This window comes from Dasypus novemcinctus, chromosome 3 (genome assembly GCF_030445035.2).
Source record: "Dasypus novemcinctus isolate mDasNov1 chromosome 3, mDasNov1.1.hap2, whole genome shotgun sequence".
NCBI classification, from domain to species: Eukaryota; Metazoa; Chordata; class Mammalia; order Cingulata; family Dasypodidae; genus Dasypus; species Dasypus novemcinctus.
In genome coordinates, this window is record NC_080675.1 from 27432696 (window position 1) to 27453143 (window position 20448).

The 20448-nt window shown below is 37.3% G+C and overlaps 1 protein-coding gene across 1 annotated transcript in view; it reads right to left on the reverse strand.

Moving 5' to 3' along the window:
- The window catches only part of TSHR (thyroid stimulating hormone receptor), a 190972-nt gene that overhangs the window by 34625 nt on the left and 135899 nt on the right, over positions 1 to 20448 (reverse strand). The window contains exons 5-8 of the mRNA XM_004470897.3: positions 18329 to 18403; positions 16791 to 16868; positions 11575 to 11643; positions 4632 to 4709 (exon numbers count right to left, since the gene is read on the reverse strand). Of these exons, the coding sequence (XP_004470954.1) occupies positions 4632 to 4709; positions 11575 to 11643; positions 16791 to 16868; positions 18329 to 18403 (300 nt within the window). The remainder of the gene's footprint in view (positions 1 to 4631; positions 4710 to 11574; positions 11644 to 16790; positions 16869 to 18328; positions 18404 to 20448) is intronic.

The following is a 20448-nucleotide window of genomic DNA, read 5'->3' on the forward strand; positions in this document are numbered from 1 at the left end:
TGTGGATTAAGGGTATGCTAAAATGGACTCTGCAATAATTTTTCAGCTATCTAATAGTATGATCTTGCAAGAATCATTGAGAGTTAAAAAGAAAAACAAAAAAGGTTTATTTTCTCTAAACCAAGATGGCAATGTCATGACTGTTGGTTTTTCAAATGATTAATTTGATCAGCTAATAGCAACCAAAAGTTGTTTTTGAAGTTTATTTTTGTTGATACATGAAGCACAAAGCCAAGGATGTTATCACAGAGATTTCTTCATCTTATAATAAGTGGACTATTACAATCTAGTAACTTTTCAACAGTTTTAAATTAGATATTTTTGTGAAAGACCTTGAAGGAAGGTAGTAACCTAAGTGGGTGAATGACTGCTTTTTTTCACTGTTAGAGATGGCGGTGTTCTTTCATAAAAGCCTTTTCAAGTACAAATTAATAACATTTATCTCTTAGCTCTTTTCAATGGAGTTCAAGATTTTCCAAGTTTGGCTTTTACACCAAATGACGACCATATCATGAGTATTTGATATTCAGTTACAATTCATCAAGTATTTATTGAGTACTTTTCTTTCTTCTCTTCTGAAGTAGATGGATTAAAGAAATCGAAGACAGTTCACTTCTACAAGGAGCTTAAAATCTAGTTATGGGGAGAAGATACGTGAGAAATAAAGTAATGAAAATTTGGCAAAGAGTTCAAGAAGAAAATTAAAGAGCTGTTACAGGCCGTGCATAATTAGTTGATAAATCCATTTTAAGATGACTGTGTTTGGAATTTAAAGAATGAGCATGGACTCTCCTCCATTTCTCCCTTTCCTCCACTAGCCTCTCAAACACTGGTATCTCCATTTTTGCCCTTCCTTCATGTTGTAACTTTCTTTTTAAATTTAATTTAATTTGTGTTAAAATAATATATGGACTTATTTTAAAAAGCAAATTACACTGGAGGCTTTCTAGCACAAACACCAGGCCCCATCCAGCCCTTCCTTGTAGTCCAGTTTCTAATGCCCCAGAGGCAACCACTTTCAGCTTCTGATATTTCCTTCCATAATTGTAATTTATTGATTTGTTAGTTTTAGCTATTACCCATTGACTTCCTACTGTCAAAGATTAGGATTTAGCTCTCCTCCATCACACTGATGTCCTTCCACTCTCCTGAAATGACCATATTTAGTTAAAACCATGTTCAATATTTAACCATGTTAAAAACTCTAGTTATTTCACTGCTAGGCCATATAAGGAACTGTGATTTCTTTTTCTTCCTTGTATATATTTTTGTTTTTTTTACAAGATGACTGTCTTTCTTTTTGTAATTATATGACTTGGTATGAATGAATCTCTTGGTAAATCTTCCTACCTGCTCCAAAATTCTGTGCAACACCTCTCAAACCCAGTTTTTTTGTTTTGTTTTTGTTTTGTTGTTGTTGTTGTTTTCATGGTCAAATAATCTATCTGTCTCATTTTTTAAAGTTTTTTTTAAAATTTATTTCTCTCCCCTTCACTCCCCGCCACCCCCCTCCAGTTGTCTGCTTTCTGTGTCCATTTGTAGTGTGTTCTTCTGTGACCGCTTCTATCCTTATCAGTGGCACCGGGAATCTGTGTCTCTTTTTGTTGCGTCATCTTGTTGTGTCAGCTCTCCGTGTGTGCGGTGCCATTCCTGGGCAGGCTGCACTTTCTTTCACACTGGGAGGTTCTCCTTACAGGGCGCACTCCTTGCGCATGGGGCTCCCCTACGCGGGGGACACCCCTGCGTGGCAGGGCACTCCTTGTGCGCATCAGCACTGCGCATGGGCCAGCTCCACACAGGTCAAGGAGGCCCAGGGTTTGAACTGCAGCCCTCCCATGTGGTAGGTGGACGCCCTGTCCACTGGGCCGAGTCTGCTTCCCTATCTGTCTCATTTTATTATAGGAGAACTTCCTCTTGGAACCTTCCCTCCTGCTCTGATCTACATAGCTACCTCCCTTTGTGGTCACCTGGGAATTCTATTTGCTTCTTTTCAAATTCCTCACTTTCTTTCTTTTTTTATGCTCTAAGAAAGAGTGGATGGGAAATCAAGTTTTTGAGACTGCATGTCTGGAAAACCTTTATTTTACCTTTAATACTTGATGGGGAAGACTGTGGCAGGAGCAGGTTTGAGGGGAAAGATCAGTTTGAGGTGCCCATGACACAACTCAGCCTCCCTATATCAGCGAATGGCAATCCTGTTATTCTAGCTGCAGGCCCATAATCTTGCAGTTGTCCTTTATGTCTCTCCATCTTTCATCCTTTCCACTCAAGTCCATCAGGAAATCCTAATAACTTTACTTTAAAAATATATTGAGAATCTGGACACTTCTCATCACTTCTACTGCTACCACCTTGGGGCAAACCACTATCACATCTCATATCTGCATTATTTTGATAGAAATCTGCTTTAGTTTGCTAAAAGTGCTCAAGCAGATACCATAAAATGGTTGAATTTTAATAACGGGAGTTTATTAGTTTACAAGCTTACAGTTTTGAGACTGAGAAAAATGTCCAAATCAAGTCATCAGCAAAGCGATGCTTTCTCCCCAAAGACTGGCTGCCTGCCATCCTGGAGTCCTTGCTCACATGGCAAGGCATATGGCAATATCTGCTGGTTTCTCCCTTCTCTTCCAGGTTTTGTTGCTTTCAGCTTCTTGCTTTTGTGGCTTTCTCTCTCTTTGTCTGAATTCCATTTTCTTATTAAGGATTCCAGTAAGAGGATTAAGACCCACACTGAATGAGATGGGTCACATCTTAAGATCCTACTCACCAAAAGATTCTACATACAATGCGTTCACAGCTATACCACAGGAATGGATTAACTTTAAGAACATAATTTTCTGGGGAACATAGAGCACCAAACCATCACAACTCCACATGTATCCCTGCTTTCACACTTGACTCCCTACTGTCTTTCTTCCACACAACAGCCAGCATGATCCTCTTAAAACTAAGTCAGATCAAGACACTTCTATGCTCATATTGTTCCAGTGGCTTCCCTTCTATCCCGGAGTAAAATCAAAAGACGTTACAGTGGTGGTTGCAAATGAAATAGGAGCAGCCTTGGCTACACTTACTAAATTAAGATTTCTTATTTCTCAGTATATTGGGTAATTAAATACTTGTTTTTATTAAAATTCATATTCTCTGATATTAACAGTTGTTTTTGTAAACTAATCTGAAGGCATTTCATTTTCATATTTTATATACATGGACTTTATACCCATTGCAACTCAATTTGAAAAATTAAAAAATATGTTAAAATTCTACTTCTGGTTTAAGCATTTTTTATAGGTGACATCCACCATTTTACCAGAAAAATCACATAATATGGAAACATTTACAAATACCTGTTTCTAAAGATTTTCTCCAAAGCAAAATTTCTTTGGAAAAGCAGTAACTTTCTCATTCATTGGTGAAATATCTTTATCCTGAAGGATCAGATAAAGATTTAAAAAATTAACTGCTGCGCTAAAAAATATTAGTAGAGGCTTACTGCAGAAAACATAAGCAAATTTGTTTTACTTTTCTTAAAGTACAAAGAAAAATGAATAGTACTTTTATGTACTTTGCCATGAGTTAACAGTGAAACACCATGTGGAATAGATTTTTAAGGTCACATTGGCCTCTTATATAGAATCTATGTGTTAAGAGAATAGGCTATAAATCCACTTAAATGGATACATTGGGTCTAAAAGTGAAGTAAGGATGTTAAAAGTGGAAGAGGCGGGTGTTAAGTCCTCAGGACTAGATAAAACACTTTTGTCTCAGGATGGATCCTTCCCTACCTGATGCTTGAGGTACAAAGTTCATCTATATTAGTAAAACTTAATTTTGTTCTTATTTAAAAAATATAAGTAGAACCGCTAACAGTTTCTTTCATCCCTAAAGAATTGTCTTGCACATCTCCTGGGGTATCATGTTCCACTTTGGCAATGGCTAGACTACAAGCGCAATGATGAGATTCTAAACTAAGGCAAAACCAAGCAGATGGAGAAGATGGTACCAATAAAGAAGCTGGAGGTAAACAGTTTCAAAAGAACTTGATTGCTGATTGGATGTGGGTGTGTAAATGAGAGGAATGCACAAATGGATTTTTTTTCATGCTTTAAAAAATGTTTATGTCCCATCTTTCCTCATGAATCTAAGTTCTTTCAACTATGAATCAAACTACCATTTATATTTTTCCTTTTAGGTGCCAGGCATTGTGCAATGTGCATTCACATACATTTACTTTTCAAAGACTAGAGTACCTTCCACCTATATGTAGACCTCGTGTCTCCCTCAGAATTTTGCAAACAGCAACTGCTCAAAAATGTTCTGTTGTTTTTCCATGAGTAGGACTCCATGAACATCTATACAAAGGGGGCTGCATGAGCAGGCATCAGGGTGGCATGGGGGAGCATGAGGCTTTCTGAGTCTCAAGGAACAAGGATTTTCTTCCAAGAAGTAACCTTTACACCAGGCAGAAAAGCACAAGGAGGAGCCCTTATCCAAGACAACAACATTCCCTACCCATAAATACCACCTGTTCTTCTTAATGCCCTTCTGCCTTCCAAAAAGAAAACCCAACACCAACAAAAAAGAAAGAATGTAGAAGACTTAAATAGTCTCTTGTACGTCTTACTCACAGCAATGTTGGGCCACTGTATACTCCTCCAAATGCATCTTTGTCAATAACTGTCAGGTGTTTATTCTTGTTCAGGTAGCTAGGAAGAGAGATAGATAGATATTATAGATAGATAGATAGATAGATAGATAGATAGATAGATAGATAGATAGATAGATGATTAGATAGCTAGCTAGATGATAGATAGTTAGATAGACAAAGATAGATGATAGATAGAAAACAGAATGAATTAGGTAAGGTTACGTAATCACACCAAATTAATACAAGTACCAAAATAAAATACGACCAAGGTCTCCCTAGATCTTAACTGGTTTTTAAGAATTTGGAAAATGCCTTACTTTCTTCTGGTTTAAACATTAAAAAAACTATAGGCTTCAATTGTGCATGGTTCATACATATTAAATAAGACAGAAAAGCCTTTGAAAACCAGCATGTTTGTGACCTAGTGTACATATCTAGGTTTCATAAAATGTGCCTAAATTCCTCATTTACTAGCCAAGTGGTGATTGTGTTTTTCATTTCTCTTCATTACCAACTGATTTAAATTTTGCTTCTGCCATTGACCAATTTTCAATTTCCTCTTGAAATTGGGGCTTAAATCAGGAATGGAATGAAGGTGGGTGGTGAAGATGGTAAATGGTAATGGGAAATGTGAGAGATTCAGCTCTTTCCTTTTGGGGTTAGATTGCCAGAGTTAGGAAATAAAATTGCAGGAAACCCAGTTAAAATTGAATTTCAGATGGACAATGAAATTTTTTTAGTATGAGTATGTCCCACACAATATTTGAGACATTCTTATACTAAAAAGTAATTTGTTGTTTATTTGTCATTCAAATTTAATTTGGTATTCTGCCTTTTATCTGGCAGAATATAGGCTGATAAGATTACCAAGTGTTCCTTTCTTGGGAGAGGGTTAATGGGTCCATGGATATTTCCATTTTGAAAACACATTTGGGCATTTGAGGGTAAAATATTTTTGAAGCAACTTAAGTCATAAAGTAGTTTTGAAAAATAATATTTCCGCCAAATGGATAAAATCTTCCAAGGATTTTGAAACTCCTCTGATTTTTTCTCCCCATAACATTTTAGAGAACAAAATTATCTGAAAAAGAAACAGCACATAAATATCCTATTATCTATGATGCCAATTTACACATGTTGAGAATTATTCACTTTAAGAGGCAGTGAATGACTACCTGTTAATGCAAAATGAATGCAGTGGAGACCCTGAGGAAGTCTGCTTAGATATGGATAATGATTCCATTATTCTAGTTACAGTACTTGCTCTGCATGATGGAAACACTCTTAAATTTAATGGTTAACAAAATTGTGTCAGGAAGTCTTACAGTCAGGATTCCTTTAGAGCCCTTACAAAAGAAACTTCCCCATGGCTGATTGGTTAGTCCCTCTCTTTCCCTGAATCAGAGTTTAAGACAAGGAGTGTTCCTTCTCTTGTAGCAAAGGCAGAGATGGGGATAATGCTTCCGTGCAGGTCTCTGCCCTCAACCTCTCCTGGTCTAGTTGCTCTGTTTCCTCAAGCCTTCTGTAGAGAATGGCACTTATAATAGGACCTAATGATGGATCTTGATTGGAGTGGTGGGAGGCGGGGGGGAGAGGAGAGTTTTATCAATGTTGGAGAAGTCTCTCCTGGGAAGGATGAGAGATTAATCAAATAACAAATATTGAGGCCCTAGGAGATGAGGCCTCATAAATTGGTATGCATGTTGTGAATCTTTCAATTTTTCCTCAAATAGAGCCTGGGAACTACCTAATTTATAGTAGCCTCCACTGGTTTTCCTCATCACCCTATTTATTTCCTTCTTGGTACTTATCACCCTCTGTAATTAACTTATTTACTTATTTGTTTACTTGTTTATTGTCAGTCTTCCCAGTTAAAATGAAAGTTCTATGTTTTGTTCATTGCCATATCCCCAGTGCCAAGTTCAGTGTCTCCACAATTATTTGTTGAATGAGTGACTCAATCAATCAATACACCTTTCATCTAAGATAGTGAGGTGGGAAGTGCCAAGCTTTTATGGTGACACACATGATTGCTTTAAAGGAAAGGTAGAAGAAGCACATGGTGTGTAGACATTTCACCAATTGATCTTCTTGTTGGCAGTGTCTGGACATGCAGTTTCTAGCGCCTGTTAACTCTGACACAGAGAGGGTCAATTAAGCTTATATACATACAAAGTACAAAGTCCTCACTAAAATGCTAAAGCAGCCAATCCATGCCTTCCTAATGGATTGCTATCTCATAAGGCTTTCAATAACAGGCCTCTTTTGGTCATCATTTGACTCTCCTATGCCCACACTTCTTTTGGACTGCCATAGATGGAACAGGTAACAGTCACGATGGAGAAAATAAAAACTTGGGAGAAGATCTTGAACACAATGATTCTGTAAAAAGTCAGCTAAACTAAGATCCAACACAATTACTGTACAGGTTTCCATCTCTTTTTGTTTCTCTGAATCATGTAGCTGGCAGATAACATTCTGTTCCCAGACTGTTGAAAATCAAGTAAGAGCTGGTAAGTTCATCTCAGTTTTTCCTCTTCATCAACGACTGCTGCAAGTAAAAAATTGCTCACTCTAATCATTAGAAATTATTGTAGAATTAAATAATTGCTTGTCCAATTCTACAGTGTTTTCATCTGATATTTAATACCCCCAGAGGGTAAGGGGGTTGGTTGATAAACATTGCAGTTTACCAGAAATGCTGCAGAAGACTTCAAGCTGAGAAAGCCAGCCAGAGTCCAGGAGGACAGAAAGAGGATACAGAGGAGATACAGCCAACATGAACGGGGATGAACTGAGTCTTTGGGGAGGCAGCATTTTATGAAATCAACATGGTTATTTGGGTACTTTACCTCTTAGAGACAAATGTGTGCATGAAAGTATAACTGTCACTGTGCCCTTAGCCATTTTGAGGGTTGCCTCATTTAGCTTTCAACCTTGGGTTCAGTTTGCGGCTCCTACCTTCCATCTGAATCCAAGGGGGTGTGATGAGGATATTTGCAGAAGCCTAAATATCTGGGAAGAAAGTGCTTCCATCAGCCCAATTATCACAAAACTATTTATGGGATACTGGTCTAGTTAAACTGATTCATTGATCGTGATGAATTCTGATTCCTCTGGAATCCCCATCCTATAAACCAGCTTGACTAAATCACAAGTCTTGATAAGCCACATGAGTAACCGCTACAATAATGTTTATTTCTATAGGGGGAGTGATAATTTAGCCTATCTTTTGCAAGGACAAGATGACCATAAATGAGAATAGAAAGGTTTGGAGTGAAAGATGAAAGGAAAAACTTCGTGAAGGTCAGGGAAAGGTGTATGAGAAAAATAAGGCAGATACTGCTACATCTGTGTGTGTTCAATGGCTTTGTTTGGGGGCGGGTTGGAAACAATGAAGCTCTTTCTAGAAAAGATATGTCAGATTTTTCATATGGGGGGTTAAGAAGTCCTACCTGATTTAGGAGAAGAATATCTTAAGGAAGAACAATGTAGTCAGGTTAAAAAAAAAAAAAGGTCATTAAGGAATGAGTTGGAGAAGAATATCCAATTATCAAAATCTATATTATGTGTACAATATTATGGCTCACATCCTTTTCCACTGGATTCACTCTTGACACCAGCCATTCACTAAAGACTTGCTGGATGAACAAATGAAAGCCCGGTTGTTAGAGGCACCCTTTATAACATGTTTAGATAACAGAGGGAAAAGTATGGTACTGTGGTGAGGAAATCTGTAGTGGCTGCTGAGGTTTTCTCTCTAGGGAGCTTTAGGATACATTTCATCTCCAAAATGGAATTTTAGCGTGCATTTCTGCAATCCCTTTAGGGAAAACTTTGTCTAGCCCCTATTTATATCATAAAACTCACATAGGAACACTTCCCTCCCACAGATGTGGCCATTCCGAAAATTAAAGGGTAAGTCTAAAGAGAAGCTGGACGGCTTTATGGAAATCCTTTTGGTAGCAGAAATCAGAAAATCTGTTGTAAACAGTAACAGGTGAGAAAATGCTCAAGTTTTCAATAGGCAGAGGTAAAAGTCAGCCTTGGAGCATATTTTACAAGCTGTCCAAATACTTACTCCTTAAGAAATAATAGCCTGCTTAATCCTGTAATTTTCTCTACCATCATCCTTTCCCAATGCCCAAATTGCAGTGTTTTACTCCTAATCAGCTAATGTGTAATGCTAATTAACACATTAATTATGTGGACTTCTCTGTTCATAATGATTAATGTCTTGGTAGGGTTCACTGTCAAATACTAGCTAGTTATAAGAATTTGACAATAGAAAATAAAACTCAGAATCAGATGTTCTGTTAGCAGCAACATATCCCCATGCCAGATTGTGTGGAGAGGATGGGAAAGCAATTTCAAAGAATGAATGTGTGACTTAACTTGTGGCAAAGGGCAGTCCATCTTTTCTTGAGCAAGGGATGCTTGCTTTATTATTAATTTCACATCTGAGTGGTGACAATAGACTTGGTTCCATATGAAATCACAGGATGATGTACTTTTACACTTCTGCCATCGTTTCTGTGAACCTTTAACTAATTGTCCAACTGCTGTAAAGCATCAGCACTTGTTTTCAGTGAAGAATTTGTCCAACTTGGCTGCAATCATATTCTTCAATTACATTTAAAAATGGATGTAAATAAGGTCAAATTTGCTACTTTGAGCAAAATGACATGAGGCTAATGATGGCAAATAGTTGCTCTTTTGAATGATACATTGCCTAAATGTTATATTAAATTAGAACGCACTTCTGGGGAATTTACCAAATATGCAATCCTTGAACACTATTATCGTGATCACAGAAGATTTATGTGTATACTTTAGTAAATATTTACAATTAACACTGAGACCAAAAGTAACAGTCCTATGTTAAAAAACACAATGTGAATACTATTTCATTATTACTATTAAATCTTAACCTGTTTTCTCCATCTACAGCATAATCCTTGTCCTCTATGACTCCTTATCATGATCATCATCTTGATTTTACCTTGGATTTACATGAGACCTATTACTGAAGTGCTTAAATCTAGGAAAAAATAATTTCCATTAACCAGGAACCAGAAACTTAGGGTTACATGATAACTAGATGGAACATTGTTTTACAAGAACATAGTTTCTAGTTTTGATTCAAAACACAAATTGCAAAAGTACTTTGTTTTCTATTATGATTGGATCTGAATTTTCTAACCCTGAAATATTTTTATCCAAATACTCTTATCTTCTTCCCTTTAACTTTACAAGAATTTGGAGTAATAGACTATATATTTCATCACATAATGGTTGTCCTAACTGAATATCTTCTTCTAATACCAGAGGTCCACTAACTACGACCCTAAGGTCAAAACTTACCTGCCACCTGTCTTTGTAAATAAAGTTTTATTGGAACACAGTTACACTTATTTATTTACATATTGTCTGTGGCTGCTTCCCTGTTACAATGGACCTGGACTTTTACAGAAAAATTTGTTCTCGACTTCAAAAATCAAGAAACAAATGATGCAACTAAGAAATAATTCCATTTTTTAAACTATTCCAGATAACTTTAATATTTAACATAAAAATGTCCAGAAAATATGGTGACAATAGTGCACTGATTTCTACATTTCAAAGGACAGTTACAGTGACTAGAACAGAGTATAAATCAGGATGTCAGTCAATTAAAGTCTATTGTTTTCAACAGAAAAATCCTCTGCCATTATCCAAGCCATTCACAGAGGCTTGGTTTGAAGAGAAGCTGTTGGGAAGGTAGGGGGAACGTCACCCAATAATCTCTTCATAGGATTAATTTCAGAAGTCTACTAGATGATCTGAAATAATTACTAGCTCTTAGATTCTCCATAGTGTGCCTCCAAATAAACTTTATTAAATTAACCACCCATCAAGGTCAATTATCAAAAGATTCTTGACTAGTAATTTAGATAATATGTTCTGTGGAAAATAGGCCCAGAGAGATGCTCCTGTAACAGCTCCAAATCTCTTTAAAAATAGCTAATAGTGTTTGAGGGCCTTAAAAAATCTTGTACCAGGGGGACCCTACAAGTTAACTAGTCCACCATATTGTAGGAAACAGACTTTATAAAATGCTATTTTTTGTTCATTAGATATTTGCTTAAAACACATACCAGTGTGGCTGAAACAGTCCACAAACTCTCAGATACAAGGTATATCCTGGCACTGATACCACAAAGACATGAAATAAAAGTACAGCAAGACAGAAACCTATGCCTGGCTACCTTTTTGTCAACGTCTTGTTCTAGGCATTATTTGTTTTTTAAAAAGGCAAAAGTTGGAAATGGCTTTTCAGCCATTTCTGAGGTAAGCAAATGTAAACTGACACCTTTCCTGAAGATGTGTCAGAGAGGACTAAGTGAGAAAACTTACATTCTGAACAGCATTGGGCTTAATTAAAAATACCCCTTACTTCATGTATACAGCGGATGAACATTTATACACATCCACAAACTCACACATTCCTACAAGGTAACTGGGTAATATGGTTTTCCATTTGATCTAGGATAAAAACTTTGAGATTTAGAATTGGATTCAATATAAGCATCCACTAAAGTTCACCCTTGCCACATGTCTTAACATCATTTCTAAGTCTTAGCCATACTACTCTATGGTTGAGGAAAGGTCTAGTAGAACTGATCACTCAGCCTCTAGCTGCACGAAGTCTGCTTTTATTCCAAAGGCCCAGTATGTGGTGTGATACTCAGCCTGTCCCTGAAAGCATCAGATGCCCTTATTTTTAAATCTACCTCTCTTTAGTTTAGTTTACTCATATTTAATGTATTTCAGAAAACCCTACTAGCAAAGTTTTGAGAAAACAAGACTCAGAATTCTGACCCACTGGATCATCCTTCAGTGGGAAAAGGGGGTAGCAGTTTCCATGGCTACCCATGACTTACATAGCATCCAGCTTTGTTCCATTGAAAGCATGTCCTTGAACCGAAGTAAAGCCGTTGTTGTACAGTTTCCTACAATCAATAGAGAGAGGAGGAGTCAGTGGCCTGTGAGAGGTTGTGCTGGCCCTTTTCTGAAGGGATGAACTTCATTTATTCAGTGTCAGAACTGTTCGTGAAGGTTCTCAAGTCCCACATATGAGTCCCACAAGAAAACTTTACAGTATATGTTGTTTGGGACATAAAATAATACTTCCCAATTTCAATGCCCCTTGTTCGGACTTAGCTCATAGTAACTTTTATCTGTTTCTCAGAAGCAGATTCACTTTGAGGAACAAATATTTTTCCACCATTAAGAATTTTTTAAAAAAGGTTCCACATATTCTTGGGAAAAGAAGTTACAGACAATAGTTAATGCAATCTCAGTAGTGAAGGAATAACTGCAGTTTCTTATGATGAATGCTTTGAAAAACATTATTATCCTGAATGCATAGGTTTTACATTTTTCTATTTTAGGTGTTATTTCATATTTATATTTTATCCACCTCTTTATCCTCTGGGCTTATCATAGATCCAATGCTCAATGATTGTGGGTTGAATTAAATGGAACCTCATAGATGAAACCAAGAAAAATAGACCATACTATTTTATGGAAATTAAAAAAAAACACAACAAAATTTGTTTATATTTCTGCAACTAGTTGATTCATAAAGTAATTCTGGGGACTGGGCTGAAGTGCTATCACCTCCATTTCATAATCAGGTTACTGAGACATGGAAATGACTTGCCAAAAAAGCTCTAAGCTTCAGGGAATCAGGATTCCTGATCTTGGATGCCATCCTTCCCACCCACCAAAAGTACACATTCCTTCTGCAAGCAAAGAAGTCCTGACCTTGGGAATTGTAGGTCACACAGGTTTGTGTGCAGTGAGAGGGGCTGCTATTGGTGGTGATTGGCATGAATATAAGAGAAAGAGGCCATGATCACAATTGGCACAGCTAGTGGGAATTCCTAGAGGCAATAAATAGGGGAACTTTGAAATCTACTGTAATCCATTAGTATGAATTCAGGTAACACATTAAGCTGCACACAAGAGACTCCAAATTTAGAATTAGAACTTGCTGTGTCACTTAATGGTTATATGAACCTGAGAATTTCTCAACCTCTCTTATCTTTAGTTTCTTTATCTGCAAAAACGTTATAATACCTAATCAAAGGGTTGCTGAGAGGATCAAATAACTATATATTTAACAAAGTGAGAAGCACTTATGAAACATCCCTACTAAAAGGGGAATCCTGAAAACTTGGACCCATCCTATAGAGTTGTGGAGAAAGGGAAGTAATTTCACTTGTTTTGTTTTTAAAAATTATAATATGGGAGAGCTATACATTTGGAATTTTTATTTTCCCAAACTTTGTTAAGAGTCCTGGAAATTAAAATTGTGCTTCATTTGAATTACATTTCAGAGATTAAATAAACTCTTAATGGACAAATAGGCCTTGAAAAGGGAAAAAGAAAAAGGATTGCAAATTTTGATTTAAACTCTATCCTGTCAGAAACATAGGTATAAACTCTGCTGTTGGACTTTTATACTTCCATGTTTATTGCTTTTTGACTAAATTTTAGAAAATATTCTAAAACACTAGTGGCAAGATGATCTTCTGAAGTTTTCTAACACAAAAAGAGGTGATGAAGAAGGGAAAATTCTGTTGAAGAATTTGTGCAGAGGAGATAGTACTATTGAGATGTATTGATTTTACTACATTTTATTCATATATTTTCAATTAGTCAGTTAGTTTAGAATTTTTGAGGACTCACTCAATGTTCTACTTTCTGTGATAGGCAATGGAAATTTAAAAATTCAACAAAACAAATGAGTTAACCAACCAACTCAAGCAACCAACCAACTAAACCATCAAGGTAGTAGGCTACTTGAGAGCCCTGGTTACTGAACCAGAGAGTCTGAGTTTATTTCCCAGTTCTGTCACTTATTAGCTCTTTAATCCTGGGGTTTTCTTTGTGCCTCTACTTTCTTATCTATAAAATGGGGATAATGAAAATACCCCCTCATATTTGTTGTATTAAATGAGATAGTGCATACACAATAATTCTTAGAATGCTTATTGACATTGTGTGCCATCAATAAACACTGGCTATTTTTGTTATTAAGAAAAGTTACTTAAGATATGGACTAGACATGAACTTCACCTTATAGTCAGAAAAGAAGATAGATTTACAGTTAATAATAATGAAATAGGATAAATGTTATAACAGCTATACTTATAAAATGATATGGAAAGTCATACATTTACTAACTAAACAGTATTACATAACTAAGTGGTAAGGCATGTAAAGAATTTGATAAAATACTTGGCATAATATAAGTATTTAATGAATGCTACTTATTATTTGTGATTACAATCACTGTCATCATTATCATCAACAATATTTTAAATTCTCAGACCCTAGATTAGGATTTGGAACAGAGAAGATTACAAATAAAAGGCATCCCTTGTCATTAAAGTCTATCAGAGAAGTCAGTCCAATAGGGGCCTAGCAGTTGAGGGTGTGGGGTAGTGAGGACAGTGTTATAGGTGAAGAGTTGAGTGCAGAGGCAGAGAGACTTGAAATGGCTGAGTATAGTCAAGGTACTACAAGTAGTTCAGTAAGGAAGATCTTAGGATTTGAGTAGGAATTCAACCACAGATAAGGCTGGAAAGGTTGACAGAGTCAAGACTATGGAAGATTTCATATTATATAAGAGTTTCAACTTCATTCTATAGGAACCAGGTAGCTGTAGGAGAGTTTTGTGCATAGGAGTAACATCAGATACGTATTTTAGAAAGATCACCCTAGCCACAGGAAGGAGAATGAACAGATATTAACTGTTCTAGGATATCAGGTGTTGAAATTATGGGAAAGTTGTAAAACATAATTTTAAATAATCCTAAAATTTAATTTAAAGATATGCCAATGTTGAATGTCATAAAACTATCTGTCACTACATTCTGAGAAGGAGTCCTTGGTTTTCACCTGACTGGCAAATGGGTCCATGGAACAAAAAAGTTTAAGAACCCCTGTTCTAGAGGCAGCAGGCTCATTTCAGCTCCAGTTGGACAATATCATGCAAAACATGGCCCATCTTTCCAGACGCCCCAATTTTTCAAGAGAAGCCATGAATCTGGATGTTTATGTGGCAACTCCCAATAGTAAAAGAAATCTGAGAAGAATTGACTTTAGCAGAAAGTCTCCTGGTTGGAGAAAGAAGTATATCAGAGGTCAAAGAAAGTCAACAGTAATATTAGTTACCTAGAGACAGATTAATTAAGGACTAAGACTCAAGAAGTCTGCTTTGAGCTTTGTTAGAGTTGTAATGATCTGATGTGAATTTAGGCTTGATTTGGGTGGGTTGCTGAATGACAATGAAGGCCTAGCTAAGTTTGTTGATTACAAATTTATGGTTGGCTAGTTTTCTTCAGCATCATTGAACAATTTGAGACAAGAACCAAGGAGGACAAATGGTTGAATTGATCTGGACTGGCTACATGTCATATAAAACTGGGCATCATGGACATTGATAAGGATACTGTAAAGACTGACTGAAGTGAGGAGGTCTGGATGACAAAAGAAAAATGAAATTAATAAGGATATGATGCACTAGCAGAAGGCAAGTATGGAATGAGGAATTGGAGGTTTATATGAGATTGAAGGATAAATGTTAGTAAGGGATTAAAGGTAGATGGAAGATTGGAGATTGTGATCAGAGAGTAGGGTATTGGAGTTTTAGATTTCAAAGCTGGAAAATATCTAGGAAATGTCTCGTAGTGGGGTGTAGCTGTAGTTGTTGGTTGATGACAGAGAATGTGGATGGAGGCTGTTGGAATTCAGGGATGTTAGGGGCCTTTGAGTCCTCATAGACCCTGAAACTATATCTGATAATGGCCTAGCTATAAGGAGTTCATAAATGACAAAAACAAAAAGAGCAAGATGTAACAGAGTTAGAGAGCATGGCACTTCAAAGAAGAGAGGACTTTTACAGGAATGTAGAAATAATCATCTGGAAACAAACATGGAGAACTCATACCATACCCACTTTTAGATTTTAGGAAATATGAGGTCCCTCTCTCAGAGATTTATTAAATGCCTGCTGGGTACTGTGATCGCTGTGGTACAATAAGCAGCTTCCACTTGAGAGGGCTGCTGCCAAAGGTAAAGATATTCTGTAAATAATATTTATGATGAATAAATGGCACAAAGGAAATCTTTATAGAGGAGGAAGCTGGGATCAGTTATTCTAGGGAGTAAGTCCATTAAGGTTTTGTTTGATAAAGAACCCCTGACAGCCCAGTGACCAGAGAAAGGAAGCTGGGTGATAGTCCAGGCAAAAAAACTACAAGACCTGAGACAGAAACATTGGGAATGGAGAGTGGGGATCCTTCAGAGATAGCTCAGTTCTATTTTGTGGCCAATTTGAGGAGAGAGAGAGTTTGGAGAACTAACTTACTTCTTATAACTCCACCAGAATATTTTGTGAATTTTCCTGATTATTTGAAAAAACAGCATCTACCTTCAACATACAGAGTAGAGATCATCCGAACTGTGGAAAACAATGATGGATAGCAGGACTATGTTTTTGATTCTGTCCCCTCACAGGAGCTTAATGATTGTAGAGTTTGTGATTGCTGAGTTATAGTGTGAGTGCAGGGAGTATGCCAAGTTCTCAGGGGCACCATTTTCTAACACGGTAAACTTTGGAAAATCATGTAAACTTACTTAAACTCCAGGTTCGTCCTCTGGAGAATGGGGATGCTAGACTATGGAGCATTATATCATAAGGCATACAAGCCAAACAAGGCCCACTGTTTATTTTTGTAAAGAAAGTTTTTATTAGAACAGACACCATGCCCAGTTGTTTACCTTTTGTAGATGGCTTCTTTTGCCTGGCAGGGCAGAGTTGAGCAGGTGCTACAGAGGCTGTATGGACCATAAAGCCTAGCAGGCCCTTTATAAGGGAATGCTCTTGTCTTGTTACTTGAATCCATTTTGTAGCCTATAGAAGACCCTATGATAGGGTAATACTCTTATTTAGCTGTGTGAAGCCCTTTGTGGACAATAGAGTACATACTCTAAGGTAGCATGGTTCTTGGATGGCCTGTTAACATATGATAATGACCTGGATCAAAATTCAGTTGTTGACAAAAATGTACCTGGCAATACTCACAGTGTCATGGTTTCATTGCAGAGCCCCTGAAAAGCATTCACAGGGATTGAAGTCATATAAGGGTTGTCTGTAATTTCACTGCAGGAGAGGGACAAAAACACCTGGTGAAAAAAATACTTTCCTCCTGGCAGACCCTGTTTAAAGTTCTTGCTGCCTGTATGCAATCAAATAAATAAATAACCTTACACACCCCACTATTCTTATTGCTTTTCAAGTTTCATTGACCCTTCTTAGCTCCTGGTGGCTCTGAGGTCTGTTGAGTTGGTGAGAGCTGTCCTAGGTGGACATGCTCTCAGAGCCCCAAATGTGTGATAAGTGGGTGAGCTTCTGGTATGACAGTGCTTATCTGCAAGGGGGCCAGGTGTTCTCAGAGGCTTCTCCTGAATCTGCGACCAATGATTTGTCCACAGCAGACAGAGTTTTCTGAGTGTATGGAATCTCCAAGAAGGGGGTTGATGAATTTCATTCCATGAGCATTACTAAAATGTCATCTACTCACACAACTCTGCCAGGCAGATAGATGCTCCTGGGGAATTTTCTATGCCAATCTCGTTCCCGGAAGTGTGCTGATATTTTGAACTGAGCTCTTCTGTAGCCATGAAGTGTGGTAAATTTTTTTTCTAGCAAATTTCAGAATTTAGGTCCCATCTTTCCACATTTTTCTGATTTGATGGTACACACCATCTTTCTGCATATCTCCATTCTGTATAATTAGAGTAAACTATGGATGGGTTTTAGAAAACAGCACATGTCTGTTAGTCAGAAGTCACAGGAGGTAGTCTTGGTACTACTACTGGATAGCTCCTTGGGATTTTGTTCAGAAAACTTGTTTAATTTTCTATACCATCATTTCCTTATTTGTCAATGGAAAAATAACTTCTTTTGGGTCTTAAAAGGTGGTTGTGAGGAGCAAATGTGATAATGCATGGGACAGTGTTTGAAAAACTATTAAAAAGTATATGAGGGAGTGGGTGTAGCTCAGTGGTTGAGTGCTTGTTTTCCATGTATGAGGTCCCAGATTCAATCCCAGGCACCTCCTTTAAAATAAAAAATATATGAAAAATAAGGTATCATCATCAAATTTTCCTTTCATTCCATCATTCTCACTGGTAAACAAGTATGCCATAATTTCTCCCATTTAGCAAAAAGGTACCTTTCCTCCTAACCTATTGTCTTCCTCCATCTACTGCAACACTTCCTGCTACCTATTTATAAGAAAACTGCTCAAAAGAGTTTATGTTATTCTCTTTAATCTACCCCTCCAGTTCTCTCTTGAGCTTGCTCCAGTTAGACTTACCCAGCCCCCAACTCTGAAATGGAACTGTCCTTATCAGAGTCACTAATGCCCCATATTGCTAAATCCAATGGTCGTTTCAGTCCCTGTTTTACTTTACCCATCAGAATATTTGTCACAATTGATCACTGTTTCTTCCTTGAAACAACTGATTCAGTTGGCTTCAACCAGCACCATAGCTGCACCTTAGTATTTGTCAGTGACAAACAAAACATTGCTAAACTTTGCACATGTGCATACTTACAGTATAAAGAATATGTCAGTGGAATAAACATTGGTCAGGTCAGGAAATACTCTAAGTCCGGTGTTGAAAATTCCGCTGAATTATATGAAACAGAAGAAAAAGAGGACAGAATTTAGGCCAGGAAATAAAGACACATGAAGTGGAATAGTGTGATAGTTAAAAGCTGGGGAACTAAACTCAGACTGGAATCAAATCCTAACTCCTCCACTAAATATCTGAGTGACCATGATCAAGTTCTAACCCTTGGATGAGATGATGTTCCCTTGAGGCAGGCACAAGAGTTCAGTCCATTCCACCACTGTAAATACATCTGTTCTCTTACAGGGTCTGTTTTCTTTGAACCAAATGGGATTAGAAAGCAAAAATAGGAATTCAGTTTTCTTTCTTTATGTATGTTTATTTGTTTTAATTGTAGGGTGCTATGTATGTGGGAGGGGTAGATTAAAGGAAGGATGGGGGCAGGAAGACAATATAATTACCCAATTCCAAACCAGGTTTCTCCTTTCAAACATTACATTACATTGTGTTTAGTATTCTGCCAAGAATGGTTTTCTCATAGCAGTGACATGGAAATACGATGGCCACAGTATCATTTGAAAAACACGTTCAGACAATATAGAAAAGCTGTCAAGGACAATGTCTTACCATTCAAAAGTTTGTGTTACCTCTAGCAAAACGTGAAGATTAAAAGATCTGCAGAAAACAACAGGCAATACAAAAACTCTCAGGCACCTCATGCCTCTAAGATTTAGGGAGTTTAACATTTGCCACAGGTACTAGATTATAGGTAATAGAAGCAGAGATATCATGAGAGGCTTGGTATGCCATGAGGTGAGACCTACACTAACCAGTGAAGTTTTAGAGTAAGTCTTCCAATAAAGAAACTCTAGTTCTGTGGATGCACCTTCTAAGGCAAATGCAAACCTGACTCTCTCTAGGTGGCAGGGCATTGGGTTGGTTTGAGAGGAGTTAGAGTCAGAGGCATTAAAATGAGCAGATAGAACATTTCAGATAACAAAGGAGATACAAGTGAGATACCATAAGTTATATATGTGTGTGTAAATATATATGTGTGTGTGTATATATATATATATATATATATATATATATATAGTTGAATAGTGAAAAACCAGTTCAACTGACATAGGTATTCCTGTAGAAAAGGGTTGCTCCCTTTTCTCTCTAAGAGTTGCTCCCTGGATATTCCTTCAGTGACATCTCCCATCAGTAACTTCTTCTGTTTTACTCTCATGTCCCAGATCCTTCTCTTCGGACTATTTTTAGTTCCCTAAATAAGCCATATGGTTCCATACCTCTGGGTCTTTGTTTAGGCTACTCAATCCACCTGGATCTCTTCAATCCCTTCCCCTTCTTTTCCTCTATAACACCTACTCATCCTTAAAGACTTTTAAAAAATATGGAGATATATTTTGAATTAAAAGGCCTAGACAGAAATGAGCTAAAATAATAGTGATTATTTCTGGGTATTGGGATTAAAATTGGCTTTAATTTTCTTCTGTTTTCCATTTTTTATTTTTACAGCACATGTAAGCAGGAAAGAAGGAATTATTTCTTTCTTCAGGCACCTAGAGGACCTGAGGTCATATATACACATCCATGTAATATACCTTTTTTTAAAAAAAGATCTGTTTTATTTATTTATTTCTACCCACCCTCTGTTGTTTACACTTGCTGAGTCTGTTCATCTTCCTTGTTTCTTTAGGAGGCACTGGTGAACTGAACCCAGGACCTCCAATGTAGGAGGGAGGTGCCTAATTGCTTGAGCCACCTCCACTCCCTGCCTTGCTATGTCACTCATGTCTTTCTTCTTGTGTCTCTTGTGGAATCAGCTTGCCACACCTACCCATCACGCCAGCTCACTGCCTTCTTTAGGAGCACTGGGAACCAAACCACTTCTCATACAGTAAGCAGGAACCCAATCACTTGAGCCACATCTGCTTCCTCCACATAATATACTTTTATTGAGCACTTACTCTGTGCTGGGAAGTAAATATGTAACAGGGAACAAGAATGTTGAGTTCTCATCGAGTTCCTAGCCAGTTCATAAGTTTTCACCCAAGCAGAGCAGTGATGTTGTCCCTTCCATTTTTGCTCTCTGC